Genomic DNA, 22520 nt, shown 5'->3' with positions numbered 1-22520 from the left:
TGGATGAAGAACCTTTTCCTAGTATCTAACCTAACCCTCCCCTCACACAGCTTCATACCATTCCCTCAGGTCCTGTCACTGGTCATTAGAGATAAGAAATCAGTGCCTGCTTTGTTTGCCAGCTTCCAGTCAACTAGGACCTTTCTAGATTCCCAAGACGGTTGAAAAATCATTGAGAGAGGTCTCATGATGACATCAGCCAGCTCCTTTATCCTGGAATAAATCCCATCAGGCACCATAGACTTAACAGGATCCAGCTGAAGCAGCAAGTCCCCCCCCAGGTTCAGGGTTGTCTGGGAGTTTATTATTCTCACAGTCATGGTCCTCTAGTTCAGGGCTCTGGGGGTCCTAGTTTTAATATTAGTATATGTATTTTAATATTTGTGTGATATTTGTATGTGTATTTGTATTTATATGTATATCTACCTATAAATAAAAAGGTTTCCACATGTAATTGGTATGTTTTGCATGTGTATCTTCCTTCAGGAGGGGAAGGTTGAGTGGCAAACAAAAAGACCATTGTGACTTGGGAATTGAGTGGGTGTTGATAATACAAGGAGAAGTTTGCCTTGAGCTATGTGTCTTCGAGGATTTGGTTTTTTCTATGGATTTTTTTCGAGGAATGTTACTTGGGAACGGTCATGTGTCTATCCTTGAAAAGGAGCTTTTCTGTTGAAGATGATTCTACTTAAGTGATCAACCTTTCCTTTAAATCACACTTAGTATAATTTACAATAGGACTTTGAGCTGGAGACCTCTATATGCTGCTAAAGATGAATTTTTGAACTTTCATGAAGTCCTACATCTTTTAACTGATTTTTCTATTACAAAGCTACTTTATTTTCTGCAAATACTTGGAAGATAGGGAGGACTGTACATGTATATAAATAATTATTGCGGTGGGAAGGTAACATGAGATTATTAGGCTGTATGATTTGTTCACTGTGGATTATGGAGAACTTAATTTCAGTATGGTTCCTGTATTAATTATATCATTATGTCAGAGTATATGAAAGATGTGCAAAACTAAATTTTTGTAATGAACTACTTCCACAGTGCTTGTCTAACAGTGGCATAAATATCTATAGGGCATATATAGTCATTAGTTTCTTGAATTTTTATGATGTTGTTTTACCTGAATCCAAGAATGTTATTTGTTTATCACTGAGAAATGCATTATAGCTGGTAGTTGATCTTATGTTATTTACCTGGGCTCTGGAGTAATCAGCATTGCCATTGTCATGTGAATAGTATCATACATTGTCAACTGAAAAATTTACTTCATTTATTCAGTCATGGCAATTGTTTTTTAATTTATTTCTTGATCTTTCTATGGGCAATTAAAAAAATCTAACAAACCAAACCAAGCAAAAACCAAAACTATCATCTCTGTCAGCCTTTGTGTGTTGATTTCTATTCCTGGCATAGTAAAGACTCTTGACATTTTTGATGGGTTATAATTCTCAAGTACTGTCTGATTGCATTTTTTGCCAGTATTTGAGAGAGCAGAGTATCTGAGCATTTTGTAGTCTCTCATCCAGTCCACCCATTTTGGTTTTGAGGTCAGAAACCCTCCCCTCTGGGGAGAAACTGCTCCTGAATTTTTCACTGTTCTTCAAGCTCCTGTTTTTCTGTAATTCTCTGTGATCAGCTATGACTGGTGTATTAGACACAACTTTTTCCCTCAGGAAGCTGTCATTGCTGGTGACGGTATTGACTCTGAGCAAAGTATCTTTATAGAAGCAGCAAAGCAGAACAAGGGGAGAAAAATTGTCAGCACAACCCTAAGTACATATCTGTTTTTCCAAACCCTTTTCTTGTTGCTCCATAGGGACTCGTGTGTCTTTTCTCTCAAATGGCCAAGTTTAGGAGAACAAGGATTAAGCCTTTTTGCTAATAGTGCCTCTCTTTGCCATGTACTTCAGGAGCTGCTCAGCAGTTCCAAACACCTTTAATGCAATCATTTATAGTCACTTAAGTAAAATGGATGCAAAAAATAAACTGAATCTTTTCTGCAAAGCTACTTTCAGGCCAGTTGGCCCTTGCTGATCCTAGTGAATGGAGTTAACCCATTTCAGATGCAGAGTTTTGCATGTGTCTTTATTGCACTTAATGAGATTCTTGTCTGTTTATTTCTGTAGCCTGTCGAAGTTCCTCTGAATAGCAGCTCTTCCTTTCAGTGTACTGACCAGTCCACCAGTTTGTTATTACCTGGGTCTTTAATAAAGACACTAAACAATATTGGCCTTAGAGCTGATCCCTGAGGGATGTGGATGCTGACTGACTGCTGGTAGGGTGCTGTGCTGTTGATCACAGTCTTTCGAGCGTGGTGATGCAACCAGTTATCCACCACTTGTATTCCACCTACCCAAACCTTATCTTCTCTGTTTGAATATAAGGGTAGAGTGGCAGACTGTGGGAGGCTGTGTCACAGGCCACACTAAAGTCAGGGATATGATGTTATGCTTTTCCCCTCCTCCACAGAACCAATCATTTCATCAGAGGAGGCAGTCAGGTTGGTCAGATAACATTTGCCTTTGGTAAATCCAAGCAGGCTGTTCCCACACACCTTCTATCCGTGGAGAACAATTACAGTTAAAACTGTTATGTCATCTGCTTTTAATAAAAAAGAGAAAAACAGCCAAGCATTTGAAATGCTGTGTATTAAGAATGTCTCTCACTTTACCAATGCATTATCACTCCTTCAGTGTTAACACAGAGGTTTCTGTTGAGTACAGAGTGTACCCTACCTTTGACAGTCTTTTATACTACAATAAAGTATTGCACTTTGGGATAATCAACAAAAAGCACGAAGACCTTTTTCCTTTCAAGACAAATCCACATAAAAGACAGAAGAGGCATGACATGCAGTTTCTAGCTGGATGATGGCCCTTATTTGCTTGAAACCTTTATAGGGAGATAGACAATGGTCACAGATTTACAAAGTCTTGACTGATACCAGCCTGTACACTGTAAAGTGCAGAGTTAGTGTTGAGTGGTCACAGAAAAAAGGCAATGCTGACGGGCTGAGCTAATGGTTGGGGTTTTGTTTGGTTGGTTTGTTGTTTGTTTACTGTTTTGTTTTTTTTTTCCCTCTAATTAAATAGCTATAAAAGAGGAAAGATCTAAAAATTAGGCACTAGAGGAAAAGGTGGAAGTCGAAGAAGAGAAGAACAGTTGTTCCTGCCTAGAGTTTGAGACAGACCTCTGGCAGTGAATAGAAATGTTTGCTAGTAGTTTCATGCTCCCACCCAGAGCCTGGGGCTTGCACAGATGATGTCTTTAGGTAGTGCAAGGTAGCATTTATTTAAATCCCTTTTTTTTTTTTTAACACATAGCACTTGAATTTCAACATGATACTTTTCCTGAAGCTGTGCGGGGTTTTTACTAGAACCACATTAATGAATCAAGCTCTGGTAAACTGAATCATCTTTTTAAATGTCAGTTTCTGTTTGCTTTTTGGCTCACTGAGTGATAAGCTGGCTGCTCACAGGCTGTATTTCTGGTCTTAACCATTTCTCCTGTCCATACATGCACATGAGTCTTTCATTGTCATCACTTCTGATACTTATTTACATTGGTATTAGAGAAGATGGACATTTATTTTTACAATCAGTTGGGAATTTATATTTCTTGGTCTTTCTCAGGTTTAATTTCTTTGTTTGACTTTATATTTGGAAAATGGAAGCTACAACTGTTTAAAGCAATACTGTCCCTTCAACAAAACAAGAAGTGCTCCTGAAGAACTTCAGGACTGTGTATAGTGCACATGGCATCTTTCTTATTCAGTAATTAGGTTAGCTCTTCATTCTTTTCAAAAGGTATGAGAACAGCCTTGTGAACCATCTATATTATGGAGCATGTGTCTTATCATATTGACCATCTGAAAACACTTTGGATAAATGTTTTCTGATCACAGTCTTTTCTTTATGGTGTACATAAGTGGAAGCAATTAGCTTTACAGGAAAACCTCCCCTATTTCCAGGTGAGTAATAATGTGTATTGTAATAATGTATCTGATGTAATAATGTATCTGATGAATCAGATGTCACCTGGGACTGAAGAAGCACTGAGTGTGTGATCTGAATGAGTAATTTCTTTGGGCACTCAGGGTATGTCTTACCACTGGCTTAGTGTGGTAAGCAGCAATCATTAACTCAAGATGACTATTTCTGAAAGTTAGGAATGTGTTAAATTATTGATATATAGGAAAAAAATGTAATATTTTAGCTGTACTCCTTCCATATGAAATCACCAAGACCTGTTAGAAACTAGCCACATCACTTCATGCAAGTTTGGAAAAATATTAAACAGATTGCATGTATGAAATACCCACATATATATATATATATATATATACACACACACATATATATGCGGGTATTTCATATATATATATATACACACACACACACACACACATATATGTACATACACAATATTGCATACCCACATCTGCATGTTACACTCTGGGCTGCATTAGAGTGTAAGTGTGCTCCAGAGGAGGGCACCAAAATCTGAAGGTATTAGTGGAACTGGTACAGCAAACCAGTTGGTGCCTGGGTAGCCAGAACTCGATGAGGTCAGGCTCAGTGACAGGCCTTAAAATGTCCAGAAGTCCCAGTGTGATCAGATGCTCTGATCAAGTTTAAAATAGGTGCTCAATAAAGTCCAGGTACCTCAGAACTGCATAAATATTCTGATATTATTGCTGCTGGTTGAAACAATGCATCCTCTGTTTTCTTGTAGCTTACTTCTTGCTTTAGAAGACTTTCATGTACCAGTTGTGGGGCAACTAGTGAAATTGGCCTCTGCCACTTATTAACATTGGCAGCTCTTCGGGATTTGTTGTTGTTCTTGTTGTTTTTCCCCTCACAGTGGTCAGTACTATTTGAATGCTAATTTAGACATTTTAAACATAGACTGAACAATTGCCTGAAAATAAACAATTAAAATGTCATCTCTCTGGTCTTGTTTGGGTAAACAATTGGGTTTGTTGTGTTTTTTTCCAAAATATTTTTCCTCTGAGACTTTCTTATTCCCTTCTGGGATGGGAAAGTTCACCTGTTGAATACATAGGTTGTAGTTCAGCATGCAACTTCATACATGTGTTACAATGGTACATTTTTCTTTTAATCATATTGGTGCAATTGTAACTCTGCACAGTAGATTTTGTGAGAGTGCCTCTGTGTTGGGTTAAAGTGTGGAGGGAAGCATTGTTCTCTTGTTTGTTTTCAGAAAATGCCGTGGGTTGTCCTGGCTGGATGCCCAGTGCCCACCAAAGCTGCTCTATTGCTCCCCTCCTCAACTGGACAGGGGAGAGAAAATATAACAAAAGGCTCTTGGGTCAAGATAAGGACAGGGAGAGATCACTCACTGGTTACTCTCATGGGCAAAACAGATTTGACTTGAAAAAAGCTAATTTAAATGATTACCAGTCAATTCAAAGTAGGACAATGAGAAATAAAAATTAAATCTTAAAATATTTTCCCTCTACCCCTCCCTTCTTACTGTGCTTAACTTCACTCCCTTCACTCCCACACAGGGACAGGGAATGGGGGTTGTAGTTAGTTCATCATGCCATGTCTCTCAGCATCTTCCTCCTCAGGGAAGGACTCCTCACACTCTTCCCATGCTCCAGCATGGGGTCTCTCCCATTGGAGACAGTCCTGCACAAATTTCTCCAACCTGAGTCCTTCCCACGGACTGCAGTTCTTCACACACTGCTCCAAACATGGGGCAATTTCCACAGGGTGCAGTCCTTCAGGAACAGTCTCCTTCAGCATGGGACCCCCAAGAGGCCACAAGTCCTGCCAGCAAAACTGCTCCAGCCTGAGCTCATCTCTCTGTGGGCCATAGGTCCTGCCAAGAGCTTGCTCCAGCATGGGCTTCCCATGGGGTCACAGCCTCCTTCAGGCATCCACCTGCTCTGGCATGAGGTTCTCCATGGGCTGCAGGGGGACAGCTGCCTCACCATGGCCTTCACCACGGGCTGCAAGGGAATCTCTGCTCTGGCGCCTGGAGCATCTCCTTTTTCTTGGTGTCTGCTGAGTTGTTTTTCTGACATATTTAATTTCTCCCTACTGCTGCAGGTTTGTTTTGCCTCCCTTATTGACTACATTATCCCAGAGGCACTGTCAGTATAGCTGATGGGCTTGGCCTTCATGAGAGGCAGATCCATCTTGGACCTATTTGGTCCATTGGACATTGGTTCCATCGGACATAAGGGAAGGTTCTAACAGCTTCTCAAAGAAGCCACCCCTGTAGCCCCCCCGTTACCAAAACCTGGCCATGCAAATCCAATGCAGAAAACAAACTAATGGAATAAGGAGCAAAATCATGGGAGGAGGTATCTGTTTTTACACAAACCATTGACATAATGCCATATATGCAGAGGTGACTGAGAAATTTTGCTTTGAAGGTATTCACCTTTGTAAAAAAATGAACAGGCTTTAATGCAATTCTCACCATTAGCAGTGTCATATTGTTCGCTTCTGAAGAAGCTGTCAAAGAAGAAAATACAGATTTTTTATGTAATATTAGTTTTCCTGTTTTATCAGTGTTCTTGCACTATGAGTGATCTGTGTGGGTACTGACTGGGTGCTTGCTGAAGACTTGGAGTGTGTATGATGTCTGAAGAAGAATTGACTTGCTAATGATTTTCAAATTGCCTGATATCTGAAAATGATCATAAAGAGCCATGATCTTGTTTAGCGCATATGAATGTTGCAAAAGGGAAATTATGATGCTAATAAGGGTCTAGTCCTCCACTCCTGATAATGGATACAAAAGTCAAAGCAAGCAGCAAATGGGAGCAGTTTCCATTTGTGTTGGAGACCTTGCTGGGGAATTTTTTCCTTGTTGTTGGAGTAGACTATTTTTGGTTAGATTTTTTGACATCTCCTAACTTGCATTGTATTGCTTTAGTGTTAATTAGGTGTATTGTTTTGTGTTATTTATTGTATGTTTTATGACACTCTTTCTGGTTCAGTTTAGACAGTTTCTTGAAAATGACTGACAGCTAGAATATTTCTGAAATCAGTTAGTCTTCTCTTTAGATTTTGCATTTTGTGGTTGTTAAGGTAACTGGAAAAGTGAGAAAGGGATCCTCATTGTCCTTCTCTTCAAGTGTCTCAGGCAAAATTTTAAATTGATTGTAATAGGTGCTCTGAAATTGCTTTCTTAAAAATATTCAGATAAGTATTGTATACATTTTGGTGTTCATTCTTTGTCTCTAGGATGTTTCTCTGTGTTCTAGTAAGTAATTTTATCTATGTACCATGGTCAACTGTCTACTAGTTGGTTTATACCTGGAAGACTTACAGTGGCCTGCTGAAAGAAAGGTCAGCCAGATTTGGGCCCATAGTTGGACATCAAGTGAACAAAGCCCTGGGTAGTACTGTGGCTTTCTGAAGAGGTAGTTCTTCCTGCCAGATAATTTTAATGTCAAAATTTAGCATTTAACTTTCTGTTTCTTCCTGCTGATTGACTTGAGTGAGAATTGGAGTTGCTGAGAGTTAATGGGCAAGGCCTAACTCTTAAAACGATCTATAAAAAAGACTTACAAAGGTGACTAATACTTCTAAGAGTCTTGCAATGTCTTTGGTGAGGTATGGAAATTACATAAGGTACAACTACATTTCTGTGTGTGCTTTCTCATGTACTTTCTCTTTTAGGAGAGAGATTTGGGTCCATGGTGTTGTGGAACAAGGGCACAGGAGCCAGGCTTTTCTCCTTGATCTTCCCAGTGAGGGTGTAGGGCTTGAAAAGAAGGAAGGGAATCCTGGAGGTCAACAACTGGTTGCACAGCTGATCTTGACAACAGGCATTTGGCTTTTACAACCATGGAGACCCTCTATGAGGGGCAAGAACTGCTCAGAAAAGACTGAATCTACCTGACCAAGTCAGACAAAAGCATCTTTGCCAACAGGCTGGTCAGGAGAGCTTTAAACTAAGAATAACAAGGGAGAGAGACAGCAACCCACAGACAAGTGAGGAAGTGATGGACTGGCTTTACAAACAAAGGGTGATGTGGACAAGAGTAACCTTGGAAACAACATAATAGGGCTGAAGGCAGAGGTTGGTTTCATGAACTATCAAGGAAGTACTTGTTTTTGCCTAGTGAGTCTCCATTAGACTCAAAGTTTTGATACAAATTAGTTTGTAGTGATTTTTTTCTATAGTGTTATAGTGAGGAATTGTTTTTGACATGGTAGTATATTGATAAAGTGATCCTTGATAACATGATCAAAAAAGGTCTTTCCTTTTCTTCACATATTGATAGTGAAGGTAGCACTAAGCTAGAACTAGTAAAAGCAATGAAGTGTCCTTCTGTTGTGCCTGTACTTTAGTGCATGGAGCTTTTATCACCTATGGTATTTGCTGGATGCATTTATTTATCAAATACAACAGAGAAATGAGACTGACTGCAGGAAATCTTGATAGTTACCCTTTCCTCATCACCATTCTGTGCTGATTACTTAGGCTTCAATTTCAAAAGTCTTCTACAAAACCATACACTTTAGAAGTGAATAGAGATTTTTTTTTGTATGCTTGATGTTTTTTAAAATTTACTCAAGTGGTAGTTAAAAGATGTCATACCACTGTTTTACAATTATAAAAACTATTTTGTGTCTTTATCAGTTTCCTTTAACTAACAAAAAGCCCTTGGTTCCATGCCAACTGTATTTCAAAACTTTTATCTGAAAAGAAACTTTATTTACATTTTGAAAAAGGCAGGCACATTGATTATTTTGTAAATCAAATTACTTTGCCCCTGTAAAACTTGACATTTGAAAATATTTTCTTCTAAGTGGTGTTTGTGCATATATTTACACTCCACAGAGGACCTATGTTCATTTTAGGAGCACAGACTAAGTTGTCATTTTCTTTCAAGATCATGCATTTAATATTGGCCTATTTAAATCAAACAGGGAAGTGGGAAAGTAATTTTCTGTTTTGGATGGATAGACAGGTGTATTCATATGAAGGCCTTGTTTTGCATGACTGTTGGTGTGTTCATGGCAGCTTCTCCTTAACCAAGTGTTACATAACAAGCCTTGTTTTCCCATACCAACTGGAGTGAGGGAGGGCCTGTGTGGTGGATTGGATCTGAGAGCTGGTTTGGTTCAGTTGTCTCTGTCTGTCACCTCACATTACTAGGATCAATTCGTTTTAGCTCCTCTTCCACTCTTTGTCCAGCTCCTTGAGGGCTGAAAAAGTCACGGGAGCAGCCCAGCTTGTGGGGATGGTGAAGAGGGAGCATGCAGGCCTCAGAGATGGGACAATTTTGGGACCAGAGAGGGAGTTAAAGATTAAAATACCTTGCCACTTCTGAAAGGCAAAGGTGTCTTTTTCTCAACAGCCCACAACCTCCCCAAAAACCTAACCCCTTTTTGTACAAGATTTAAGAAATATCTGTTAAGTTTTATTGTTTTTTTTTTAATCACAGTGCAGAAACAAATGCATTCAAATTCTGACACTGTGGTAAGAATTTCCTTTGAACCCAAAAATCTTGCAGGTAAATATAATATGTTTTATTATCAGGCAATTTGTGTGTAAAATTTTTCTTAGCTTTGGCCTAGAAATACACTTCATGAGGCTACAGACCTCCAAGTGACCTAAAGCAGCATCAGTGTATTGGAAAAGTTCCCTTCTAAAATTAACTGCTTGATGTTAAATTTTATTCTTCTTTTAATTCTTGGCAAATACATGTAAATTTTGCTTTTTAAATGCTGAAAATGTCTTGGTAGGTTTTAGGGAGTTGAAGAGATGTAATTTTGAATGTAAAGTGCTTCTCTATAGCAGCTTTTGAACTTTCTTTCCCCATGAGCTATAGTCTTGGAAGTGAAAATTAAATTCAAGAAGTTGTAAGTTCATTTTTGATGTGCAGTGGCAGTTGTTTCAGAGTGTTTCCTGCTCATTAAGCTCAAAAAGGATTTGAATTAGTTTCATGAATCACTGTGAGTAGAACAGCAAGAAAGTGTTTTAAAGTTGTCTGCTGTTTTTAGCTTCTTTTTGTAGCCTCTTAACACAGACCAAGCACTAAAAGATACTTTTATTATTCAAGAAAGCCAGTCTTCAACTGCATTGAGGAAATGACCCAGGCATATATTCTGTGTAATTATTTTGCACAGTGGGGGACTGGTTCTTGTGAATAATGGAATTAAGAATAAATTACCAGAAGTGAAATTCTAGCCTCCCTGCAATCTGGTTTGCTGCTGGGGAACTGGGCAAAGCTAATCTTTGGTGTTATGTGCCGAGTTCCTTCTGTGCGCGTTTAGTTGGCACAGTTGTGCTTCAGCTTTTTGTAGCCCACATAGTCACATGTGTTCCACTTGGCTTCTGCAGGCTGGTGGAGTCAACAATTTATGTTGATGAGGGAAACCTTATCTGTTTTCTCTTAACAATGGTAATGCCAGCTTCAGAGTCAGGATATCAACTGTGTTGGGTTTTTGTCAAAAATACCTGTCTGCTGTCAATTGGAGTACCACAGAAGCCAGAAGATTTTCACAGCTAGGGGCCCAGAAAAGACGTTTTATTGCTGATAATGTGGCAGAAGGGTTTATTTCTAATAGTCTCGTACTGTTCTTAGGCTTGACACTTCTACAATGCATATTTCTGAGATGGTCTGTAATAGTTTCATTTTGTAATATATTTCACTCAAAATACCTTCTAGGTGATGGAAGAAAATGAATAGTATTTAACTGACTATTTTGGTGGGGGGGTTTTTGTACTGATTTAAGACACTTTTCTTGTTCCTGGGTCACTGCAGATGTGTGTGATGCAGCAGATTTGGACATTGCTTCAGGCATAATTTTTTATTTTTTATTTTTTTAAACATCCATAAGCATCAGGCAAACACAGCAACGCAGCATTGTACAGCGAGTCGTTGGTGGGAGTCTGGGAAAGGGCTGTAGCCTCTCTGAGTACCGTGACATCAGGTAACTTCTGCACTGAATCATGGTTTGGAATGATGAAGTCTCCTAGCTGTACGCCTTTGTGCCCAGATATTTCTAGGTCGCCTGCAGGCAAGTGTTAGAAGACCTCTCAGTGCCTTTGCTTTCTCTGCTGATTAGTGCTGCTTTGTAGAAGCAGCAGGAATCCTCACCGTGTTGCTTTGAGGTGTGTTTTTAGTGCTGCTGAGTGCCCTGCTGTGCCGTTGCATTGAGCTCCCCATAGACAACTGCCATCACTTTTGCATCTCTTCTCTCTTCCTGTGGTTAAAAGGGGCAAATCAACAGGTTTGCTGCCAGTCAGTCCTGTGGAGGATTCAAGGCTGAGGATCTCTAATTATTTGGGCAGCAGCAATTATTTTGCTTTTTATTAATTGCAAACTGCCAAACTCAAGCCCGTGATATAAGAAGTTCAATGTACAAGGTTGAAAGGTATTTTTTGCCTAAACTACCCCTGCCCCCAAACATTTGTAATGTTCTGTTCCTGACTGGTGGATTGTTATTTTGCACTTTTTTAATGGCTTTGGGTTTTTCCCTCTTAACTATTGTGCATCATTCTTTAACTAGCTGCTAGATTTTCCATCTCTATTGTGCTTTTACAATAGATTTGAGTATTCAGATGCTTAGATGACCTTCTTTATCTTTTTCTGGTATATCGGATATCTATATGAATTCAGATTTTATGAATATGCTGGAATATAGAAGCGCTTTCATTAGCTGTGAAGAAAACCTGATTGCTGTTGTACACTGTTTTATTATAGCCCTTCAGAAAGACCTCAGGTGGTGGCATTTGCAAATTACTAGTGTGCTAGGGTCACACACTGCCGTTGTTCAATGGATTTTATGAAGCTTTTAAGGAGATACAAAGTTGATGCTGCAGCCTCAGCTCTCAGTGTATTTATGACCTAAACCACATCCTTTCCTTGAAAAAAATAGAGAGTGAAATATTTTCACTTATTCAGCATGCAGCTAAAACAAGTACTTAAAGGAAAGTAGTCAGTCTGGATAAGACAAAGGTGATGAGTGGACTGTGAAAGCATCGTCATTGATAGTTGTCACTTTTCAGACCATTCTGGAAATGTGCTTGAAGACTTTTTGTAAAAAAGATGTGCTCTTGTGCTTGATATCCAAAGTTTTTATTTTTGATTTTGTTCATTGAGCATTGTTATGGTTCCTCTTCGATTCATGAGGTCAAGAGAGCTCCATCCATCAATTTGCCTGCCAGATGCTGTTTGCAGTGGCACTATAGAAACGCTGCCTGGGTTCAAAGCAGGTAGGACATGTGCTTTAATAATAGTAGGGCCAGGTCAAGTGTTCTAGAGCTGTCAAACCTCACTGTGTTGTCAAGTGTGGGTTTAGGTCCTTATACTGATCTTCACAGTTTCCTATTACATGTGCCACTGCACTGCTTGTACAGCTGGTGCAGTGGCGGTTGCTCTGTAGGTTTGGCAGAGGAAATAGCAAGTCATAACCCTGTCCATACTTGTCTGAATTTTATATGAGTCACATCCAGGTTTCCTGTGTATGTGTTAATGTGCACCGAGTGGAAGACATTTGCTTGAAATGGAATATATTGACCCAGAGCATATTTTTGTGTCTTGTTTTAACTTGTTTTGCAAATTCCTTGCTGTTTTATGAGAATTTCTGATTCTGGCAGTATCTTAGAGTACCCATGAAGTAACAGATTGCTAACACAGCTTTTCCTCTCCCTCTACCCCTGTGCATAGGGTACCTGAGGTTTTTTTTTTTCTGTTCACAGTATTCTTACAAAAATCTTGATTCTTGCACAGGGTTGTGTGACCTGCTTTTATTTAGTTTTGTTCCCAAATGAACTCTGTCATTTTAGCAACTTGCTCCCAAATGCAATTAAACTTCTGTTAGTAGTATAGACACAGTAATGTAATCCCTAGTTTTCTCCCTATTACATGCTTGAAATTCCCTCCTCAGCACAGGGAAATACCGTATGGACTAGTAAAGCTAACTAGTAGCATACTGTAGGTTCATTAGTTGTCTTTACCTGTTACATTCTGAGCTGAAGAGACTTCAGTTCAAAGTATGAGAACCCCATTGTGGTCAGGAACATTTAAAGGCTCAGAATATTCTGTGAAATCTGTGAAATCTGTGAAACTTCTCCACAAACAGAAGTAATTTTTAAAAACCCTTCATAAGTGAAGGGAAGCACACAGCAAAATAGCGTGGAACTGGTTATGGGGAATGTAGCAAAGTTTTGAGTTGGAATTCAGTGGTTTTTATCGCAACCCCTTGGTATCTTAAGGTTTTCTAATAGACTGACTTAGTTTCTTCAAAGACCTGGATAATGTGTCTGAGGCATCTCAGACATTTTTCAAAGGGCCTTTGTCTGCCTTGGGGGTTAGTGATGGGATCCTTCTGTTTGCAACTTCTTTTGAAATTCTCCATCATTGGCATCAACAGCAGCAGTAGCATTGTACTGTTGAAGCTGAGAGGAACAGAAAACTCCTTGGAAAACTCTAGCCCTCTGTCTTTACATCACCCTGTCATTTTATTTTTCACTCGTATCTTAAATAAGATTTTGACACATGCATGGGAATGTAAAAATAATTACATATAGAATTTTGTAGAAACTATCAAGTATAGGATATTTTGAGTATTGCAATTTAGAAACTGAACATAAAGAATCTGTAGAAATGAAAATAAAAGTGAAATATGAGATATACTAGAAAATTGAAGATGATTAGCATGATGCTTGAAAGAGTTATTTTATTTAACTGAAAATTAATGGTAAAAATCTGAATCCTTTTCTTGGCTGATGGGGACTGAAGAATGAACTGATGTAGGAGTTCCTGGAATGTTTTCAAGAGCTTGAAGCTGTATAGATAACATGAGCCCAGCTTCAGTCTGGCATAACCCTGTTCTGAATGATGGCAGTAGTCTTGCTGGAGGAGTAGGAATCAGCCAGTATAACAATGTTAAAATTCACCATTCCTGCTTTATGCAAGAAGCTTGGTGCTTGCTAATATGTCTATGAGTTTGTGTACTAATGGAAAGGGTTTGGAAAATCTCCACATTTAAGAAGAATTAATGGTTGAACGTACTTGTTAATGCAGGTCCAGGTGATCTCTGCTCACCTGAAGAGGGCCAACTGCCATTCCATGAATTCTTGCTGCTAATGAGGGTTGTCCACAGCATCTCATCTGTTTGATTGTGTTAAGCTGTACATGTAAAAATTCCTCTCTTTGAACAGGAGCTAAAACCTTTGAGACTGAGGTCTCTGATAAGAAAGTAACAAGGAATTCTTCCAGCTTTTATGAAATCAACATTGTTAATACTTAGTCTGGAGGTTCACAGTACAAAAATTATGAAGAAAATTATGGTTGTTAAGATTGACTTAAATCCTGTCTGGCTGATTGCAGCAGTATTTGGTATTTAGAGACACATCTGTGCATTTGACAGTCTTAATGATATGTGTCTCTCAATCCTGTTACTGTCACAATTTTGAAGGAGCACATATTCCTGTTTTAAAGATTTTTCTTATTTTTTTTTCACATGGAACTCTGTGGAAAATCAGTTAGCTCTGAGAAGAAACAATACATAGAGTGTCCTGAAGGTATACTATAGCCTGAACAGCATATATACATTTTGTGAATGAAAGGTAGCCTTGCATGGTAGAATTTAGGTAAATATCATTGCAGAAGCAGAAAATCAGGAATGCTTTGCAGACTTCTTCAGCTGAGTCTGGAGCAGCATGATCTACTGCTGTGGATATAGTTTGGATTATCCAGATTGTTACTGTCTGCGTGGTCTAGTGGTTAGGGTGCAGCCCTCTCACTGCTGTGACCCGGGTTCGATTCCCAGCCCCCCGGGCAGATGGAGCTCGTCAGCCTTGTGAGGCAATCCATCTAAGAGAAGGTCACTCTAAACAAACCTACGTCCTGGGGCCCTCACTGCCACTGTCCAAGCTTGCTCGGCCCCGGCAGATGAACCTCAGGATTAAAGGGTGGGCTCAGTTCAGCGCACGCTGGGTCTCACCTAAAAAATCCACTGCGCAGGCTCGAAGGGTAAAGACCTTTCCCAAATCTTCGCTTGCGAAGTCTGGCCATACACACACACTGTCTGCAACAATTTCTGCTTTTTCTCCTATTTCAAAATGAAGGTTTATTGACAATCAAGTATGGTTTTATCCATTAGAAACTCTTGTCTGTCTTTTGAAGTGGTGTCTGTTGTCTATCTTAGTTTTATAAATGTAAGATGGGGAGGAATCAAGTGTTTAACCATGCCTCCAGTGCTGCTAGGCATTGAGGAGGGAAGGCAATGTGCTGTGGATAGGAATGAATGAGAGAAGGAACTGGAGAAATGTCTATGCTGCCAAAGCAGCACTTCGTGCACTCATGGTCTGTGTTGTCTTGCTGCAGTTAGAATTCTTGATGTCCATGTGTGGCACTTTTCTGAAAATAAAGAAAATTTTAACTGTTTTCATTTGTGCCATTGGGATGGAACTAAACATACTAGCTAAGTATATAGTAAGAAAAAGGAGTAGATTGTAAAAGGCAGGACTGAGAGCACAGAAAATATGAATCTTTGCTTCACAGTGGATTTCTTTAATTCTCATTTAGATATAACACTTCTTGAATAATTTTTTGGTTTCTGATGAGAATTTTTAACTTTGCTATGTGGTTTTATCATTTAGAAACTGAAGTCATTGAGTAACAGCTTTGTGGTTAAAGGAAAAGAAACAAGCCCTTCCTAACTAGTATGCAAAAATGGCAAACTAGTTAAAAAGTGAGCTTGAATACTCTATAGTACAACTTTCCATTTCCTGAGGACATAGCTGCTTCTGTAAATGTAATATGCTTCACCACACTTTTTAACCTGGCGTAGTACCTGCAGAATATAGCTTATTGTAACTCAGCACTTCTTAACATTTCCCACCTAGGTAAAGATCATCTAAGTAGACACTGATAACAGCAAAATGCTAGTAACCTCACTTCTTACACTAATGGGTATATATATATATAGCCAAAACCATTTTTTTTATATTGCTGTTCATTTGTTGCAAATATTTTGATAGCTCCTGGTTATCTGTATATTTACCTATCAAAGTTTTAAAATGTTGTGTAATATGGAGCCTGTGGTGTTCACATGGATGGAAAACAGGTGAACTGAGTCAAAGGCACCAGGGGACAGCTACAGTAGGAAGCTGGGCCAAAAATGTCTTGTGAAACTGAGGCAGATTATAATGCAGTTTCTAATTTTTATCAGGTCTGAATGAAGAGCAGCTGTTCATGTACATATTCACATATATACAGTTGATGTATATGTGTATGTATGTCTTATTTTGTAAATGCTTTATGAAATAATAGAAGTATTTCCAGTCTGTGACCAGCTGTTATCATGCAGTAAATGCTGGCTTGCTACATAGGTGTTTATGGTGTTTTGGAACATGAGTGACCCGATTCATATAAGAAATACAACTTAATTGTGCTTTGGTAGTGATTTTGGTGCCCTATGGTTTCTCTTCCAATGGTGGAACACCTGCAGAATGGGGCACATCCTCCTCACTTTATCTGAACTACAGGTTAAGAGATGCTTTTTGGGGTGAGAGAATTTTTTTGAGTTTAAGCCTATTAAACTCATTGAGTTTAATGTTTATTTCATGCTAAAATCATATATCTGTTCTCTTGGGAACTGATACTGTAAAATAAACCTATTTTCCCTATCACTATGGAAACTGCATTGAGTATTCAACCTGAAAGAGCTAGATAGAATTATGTTTAATCTGTTATGTACAAAGGGCCTTTATTTTATAACCAACCACAAGCACACTATAACCGTAGGTAAAGAATCCCTCCTGGCACAGCTCAGGCAGCGTAAGGTGATGTGTTTTCACTTTTTCTGTTCACCAATTGAAAGAATGGAGATACTTTTTTTTTAGGATACTAGAAAAAAGAATCAAGCAACTGACCATGCCTTGACTTTTCAAGTGCTGTTTTGCAGCACAACTTGGTTTGGAGCATCTGGATCATTCATTGTTCTTTTGCAGTGATTTTCCTTGTATTGGTTTTGGTAATATAAATATTATATATATGACAGCAAAAATGTGTCATTTTTTTGGTGCAAATAATAAAGCAAAACAAATCTTTTTAAAGTTTGCATTTTGGTTAAGAGACATGCCAGGCAGAATTACATCCAACCATGCACTGTTTTAGGCTGATAAATCATACAACTTTGCTGTCATCGTCTTGGAGCTGGTATCTGTCAACATCAACACTGTGACTTATGCAGGGATCAGACAGCACATCTGCTATGTAGTTTTTCCAGTGATTTAACTCAAACCAAAATGTCTCAGGGTTCAGTCTTTCTAGTTTCCCCATGACTGCCAAAACTATGTTTTCAAAGTGAGGGATGCAAACATCTCTCCATTAAGAGCTTGGAGTGACAACTCGTTTCATAGCTGAGTATCACAGCTGAGTATCACAGCTGAGTTTCTGCTGGATAGTGTTTTGTTGCTACTTCTCTTGATGCCTTACAGCAGGTTACAGACTTCCAGCTGTTTCCCAAGAGGAACAAGAGCATGAGGCATAGCAACCCCTCTCCTCCTGCACTACCAGCTTTACCATACATGAAATATAATGAAATACACTTGAAGATGGATTTAACAAGCACTGCCTTTACAAAGCCTAGAGCATTAGCTCTGATCAAGAGTTCAGATATCCCCTTCATTTGGGAAAGCCCTGAACTTGGTTCGATCATCTAAATGTATTAATTTTGCCTCATCCATGATGACACAATTTTTAATTTTTGTTTTCCTTTGGGATTGGCTTACCCTGCTGTAGCAGATATCCTCTTCTGCTTTTTTCAGAGTTGAAGGTTGTTCTCCTTCTCTCTCTACAACAAAGATGAAGTTGACTTGCTGCTCACTGTAGAGCAACTAAAATAGGAGGGAGAACCCAACTGCAATATGCAGCTTATGGAATCAGTGGCCTCTAAATGCAGGTCATTCAGTAAACCATTACAGATGCTGTGGACCTTGGCTTGTGTCCCTCCTGTGTGTGGATGGCACCTAACACACTGCACACTGGGTGGCTCCACAACTTACAAATTACATCTGTGGGGAAAGGACTTTAAGTTATTTGTGCTGATCATGGAGTTGTTTACCCAAAACAAGTTGCCTCCCAGTACAGCCACTACTGATTTCTGACTGGGTTCCTCCATCTTCCCGAGGGACACTAGTTAGGCCAAAGTGACGTGAGCATCTGCTAAAATTGACTTCCCTCCTCAGATCTGAGAGGTTCATAGCTGATGGGTTTTCTGCACGGGACGCTCAGGTCCCTGCCTGGAGGGAGTGCAGAATCCTTTCACTCCTACAGGAACTTCCTGGTCCAGGAAGGACCTGCAGTTGTCCTCTGAAGCACAGTTTCTCCATCTCTGCTTTCCCTAATTCTTGTCTGCTGCTGTGTGACACCAGTAGGCTTGCTAGGTCTATCTGTAATTTTTTTGCTGTCTTGCTTCAAAGTCTCTTGAGTTTATGTGCCTTTAGTTTGCACTCCTGTATTCTACAGGGAGGTTGACAGACTTAATCTTCTTATATCTTCCTAATGGTTATTAATAAGGGAAAATAAGAGAAATTTGGGAGTGTTTCTGAGACCCAAGATAGTAATTGTCATGAACAGATTGTAAAACAGCATTTTCAAATATATTGCAGGATTTAAAAATTGTATTTCTCCAAAATCACACAGCTTTCTGACTGAGTATGCACTTGAGTAGAGCCATATCCATCTTTTAAAAAGCATAGACATACTACATTTCTTTTTTATTCCTTCCTCAACTGTTAGTCAACTGTTTCCAGTAATATTTAATATTGCATCAGTCACTCCATATCCATCATTCAGCAGTTGACTGCTTGTGCAGTTTACTGTCTGCCTGGCTGTAGGCTTGCGTATATACATTTCTCTTGAGTACCAAAGTAAAACATTTTGAAAAGATGAGTTATTTTTTCTTTAGTAGCAGTATAAATATTTAAAACTCAAGGTTTCACAGCTTATGTTTTCTTCAGCCTTTTCTATCTTGGGAATGAAATGCTTTAACTTCTGGCAATTTAAGTGCTAAAGCTGTTGATTTATCTCTGAGCCCCGTCTAAAAACAGGTAGCTAATTGGCACATTTGCTTCAAAAATAGATAAATACTTTAATAGAGTTAAGTACCTGAGTTGGTTAAAGATTTGAAGCTGGCTGCTCACTTACCTTTGCTCTCTAAGGAGAAATATTTGTGCACTATCTTCTGATCTCTTGGTTCACTAAGTCAACAGTGGAAGATGTCAATAGAAATAAAATGAAATATGAGGAAGAAAGGTGGAAACTTATAAGACTGTTGTGGTTTAAGATCTCTCTCTTATTTAGATGTCTTTTCTAGACCTCCATCTTATGTGGTCTAGTCAGATTAAAATAGATGCAAAAAAAAAGAAAAAAACCAAACCAAAAAAACCTGGATTTTCTGAGAGTATTTACCCTCAATGTTTTGCAAAACCACATATATATATATAGCAAAGATACCAAAACTACCTGTGTTAACAATTCACAATTCTTTAAGAATGTAATGTGTATAATTAAAAAGTTTGAAGAGTGTTTCTGTTTGAGAGCTATAAAAGAATAACTAATCTCAATAAATGTTTGTTTTACAGAGTGCTGAAACCAAGGTGGAGGAATCAGCTAAAGAGAGTCCAAAACCAGCCAGACTAACACAACAGTCTTCAGAGGATAATGAAGTATTTGGTGAGTTACTAGGACAAGTGGAAAATGTTATTTGATATGTTAGTACAAAGACAATTCCCACAAAGTCTTAGTGATCTATTTAATATTGGTGTACAGCATTTGAGTGCAGGCCATACAGTTCCACAGAGACCTGGAAAGATGGAGGAAAGGACCAAGAAGAAAACAAAGAGGGATTAAGGGTCTAAAACAAATCATCTCTGAGAGAAGAAAGATTGAATCTAAGTGTTCAACAAAATTAAAGATTAATGCAGTAAGAGGGAAAATAAACTTTTCTCTATCCATAATGTACAGGATAACAGTGAATTCTTAAAATTGCAGGAAGATGTGATCAAATATTATGAAAAGGAATCCTAAAAAGAATACTAAAGCATTGGGGTGCATCATCTGGAAAGTGTGGAAATTCATCATTGCAGGCCTTGAAAAACAGGTTAGACAAGTAACTGTCTAAACTGATGTAATCATCTTGTGCTAGAAGGATAGACCAGATGACCTTTGAGAATACTTGGAAGCCTAAATTTTAGATGATCTCCTCTTGATATTTTTCTGTGAATCCCCTCCCTGCTCTCCATATAGGTTTTGCCGGTAGTTTTATTATTTGATCTGAAAGCTGCATTTGACCTTTTCTTCTGTATTAAGATTTGGAAAAGAGCCAGGGAATCATAGACTTGTAGAATAGGCTGCATTGGAAGGGACAAATCATCGAGTCCAACTCCTGACCTTGCGCAGGACACCCCAAGAACCCACCATGTGCCTGAGAGCATTGTCCAAACACTTCTCAACCTCACACAGGCTGTGACTACTTCCCCGGGGGAGTCTGATCCAGAGCTCAACTACCCTCTGGGTGAAAAGCCTTCTTCTGATAAGGAAAGGTTTATTATTCCAACTTTATGTTGATTTTTTACTAATAGAACTCCAATAAAAAGCAGTAGTCTAACATTAATGCTTGAGAGGTTAGGGCAAGGCAGAAAGTTGGTGTAGTACTTAGCTCTGTTATATTCTAGAGTGGAAACTCAAGGTATGCAGAAGTTATATAGGTGTTACTAAGGCTGTCTAGCATGAAAACTTTTGGATGAGTGAAATATTTTTGAATACAGTATGGAATTTTTTTCTTTCCAGGTACAAAAGGAATGGAACATGGATAATTAATCTATATATGGAAACAATGCTTGTGACCATTTAAACTATTTTTGTTCAAACTCATCTTTTCTCAGTGAGATAATATAGTGTGATTGGCACATGAGCCTGAATTCCTGGTATGAATACTTCCAACACTGATCATATAGTGCCAGTGTCTGATGAATCTACAAATGGACTTTAGAAATAGCTTTCAACTTTATTAAGTCAGTGCTGAGGCTATTACCTCATTTCCTCTCCATTTTTTCCACCAGTTATTTGCAGTAGATCCAGTATTACTGGTTATAGTGTCTCGGTATGGTGTAATGTGCATCTCAAGCTGTGTCTTTCTCAGTTTAGATCTCTAGTTTTCTTTCCATGAGAAGGATGGAGACAGCAAACCAAGGAGTTCTCCATCTACCTCCTTCTACGAGCAAGATCTCAGGCTTTTAAACCTTCTCTGTATTCTGATCATTAGCCCCACGTAGCAGTGAGTTAAACCAATAGTTGGTCTAGCCTGTGGTCCATGTGGGGACTGTGAACTTAAAGATGGGAATTAAGAACCGTGAAGTTCACTGTTGATAGCCTTAAAATCAACATGCAGTGATCTATACTCTCACTACTAATTGAAGAAGGTCAACATGCAGTGTACTACATGGTCTTTAAAGCTAATGATTTACTAACAAATTGCTAAAACTTTCCATGTTCCAAGTCTGTGAACTGAACTGGTTATCTAAGATAAGCTGATGATCAACCTCTGATAACTCACAACAAAGAGGAAAATTTCCTTCCAGCTCCAAAACCAGTCAGACTATAGCATCGTATATCAACCCCTTTACCATTTTGCAAACGAAAGTCTGGCTTGTTTGTTGTTTTTAAGATTAGGTCAAAATGGGGGGAAAAGAGAGCAAGTATGGTGCAAATGGAGTCTGAAATTTTCTTTTATGAAACCACTGTAGTGAGAATCAGAGAGAATATTTTGGCCGATACAAGTTTCATGTGTCTTGAGAATGACACTGCTGTATATGCCTGCCTTTCCCTGCAGTTCTGGAAAATTTATTAAAATACTTTGTTCTGAGGATAAGCTTGAAACAATTTTCCCTAGGTGAGTTATTTGTGGTCCTGTGACTTAAATGATTACAGACCCTGCTCAGTTATTCTTCCTATGGCTTGGTCTATGAGCTATTCCTCATTTCTTTTTTCTTCCTTTTTCCCCAGTGATGATAATTATACTAAGCATCAAGTATGCACCAGTAGTTGGTTAATTTATAGCTTCAGCTTTGACTAGAATCCCTTTTCTGAAGAATTTTTAATAGCCTCCAGTCCCTTTGAGCCGGTGCAGCACAGCCTTCCCTTTCCACACAGATAGCTATCTTATGACTTACTTATTTATTTTTCACAGAGATCTCTTTCCCCAGCTTTCTCTGGACAATGCCACCCCCTACAGAAAGGTTAGCAAAGGCAGCAGAGAAGTCAGTTCCTGCCTGACGCAGCCACTGAGCCCCCTTCAGAAGTGGAGGCGGCACCCCTTGAGTGCTGCCTGCCTTTTCTGTCTTGGTGCGTGGGTGCGCAGCCGGCGCTGGGAGGAGTCGGGTCCGCCGACAGCACTGGCTGTTCCTCTTCGCTGATGCCGCCCGGTGGCAGCAGCTCCCAGACCCTGGCAGCCACCAGAGCGCCTGGACTGCCAGGTCAAGGGTTCTTTAGC

At 39.1% G+C, this 22520-nt stretch overlaps 1 protein-coding gene across 1 annotated transcript in view; it reads left to right on the top strand.

The window, feature by feature from the left end:
• Positions 1-22520, top strand: part of MBP (myelin basic protein) — an 87890-nt gene that overhangs the window by 13072 nt on the left and 52298 nt on the right. The window contains exon 2 of the mRNA XM_017813226.1: positions 19612-19702. Within this exon, the coding sequence (XP_017668715.1) occupies positions 19612-19702 (91 nt within the window). The remainder of the gene's footprint in view (positions 1-19611; positions 19703-22520) is intronic.

The sequence above is a fragment of the Lepidothrix coronata genome, unplaced genomic scaffold, assembly GCF_001604755.1.
Source record: "Lepidothrix coronata isolate B3197 unplaced genomic scaffold, Lepidothrix_coronata-1.0 Scaffold40, whole genome shotgun sequence".
Taxonomy (NCBI): Eukaryota; Metazoa; Chordata; class Aves; order Passeriformes; family Pipridae; genus Lepidothrix; species Lepidothrix coronata.
This window is presented reverse-complemented; position numbering and strand designations above follow the sequence as displayed.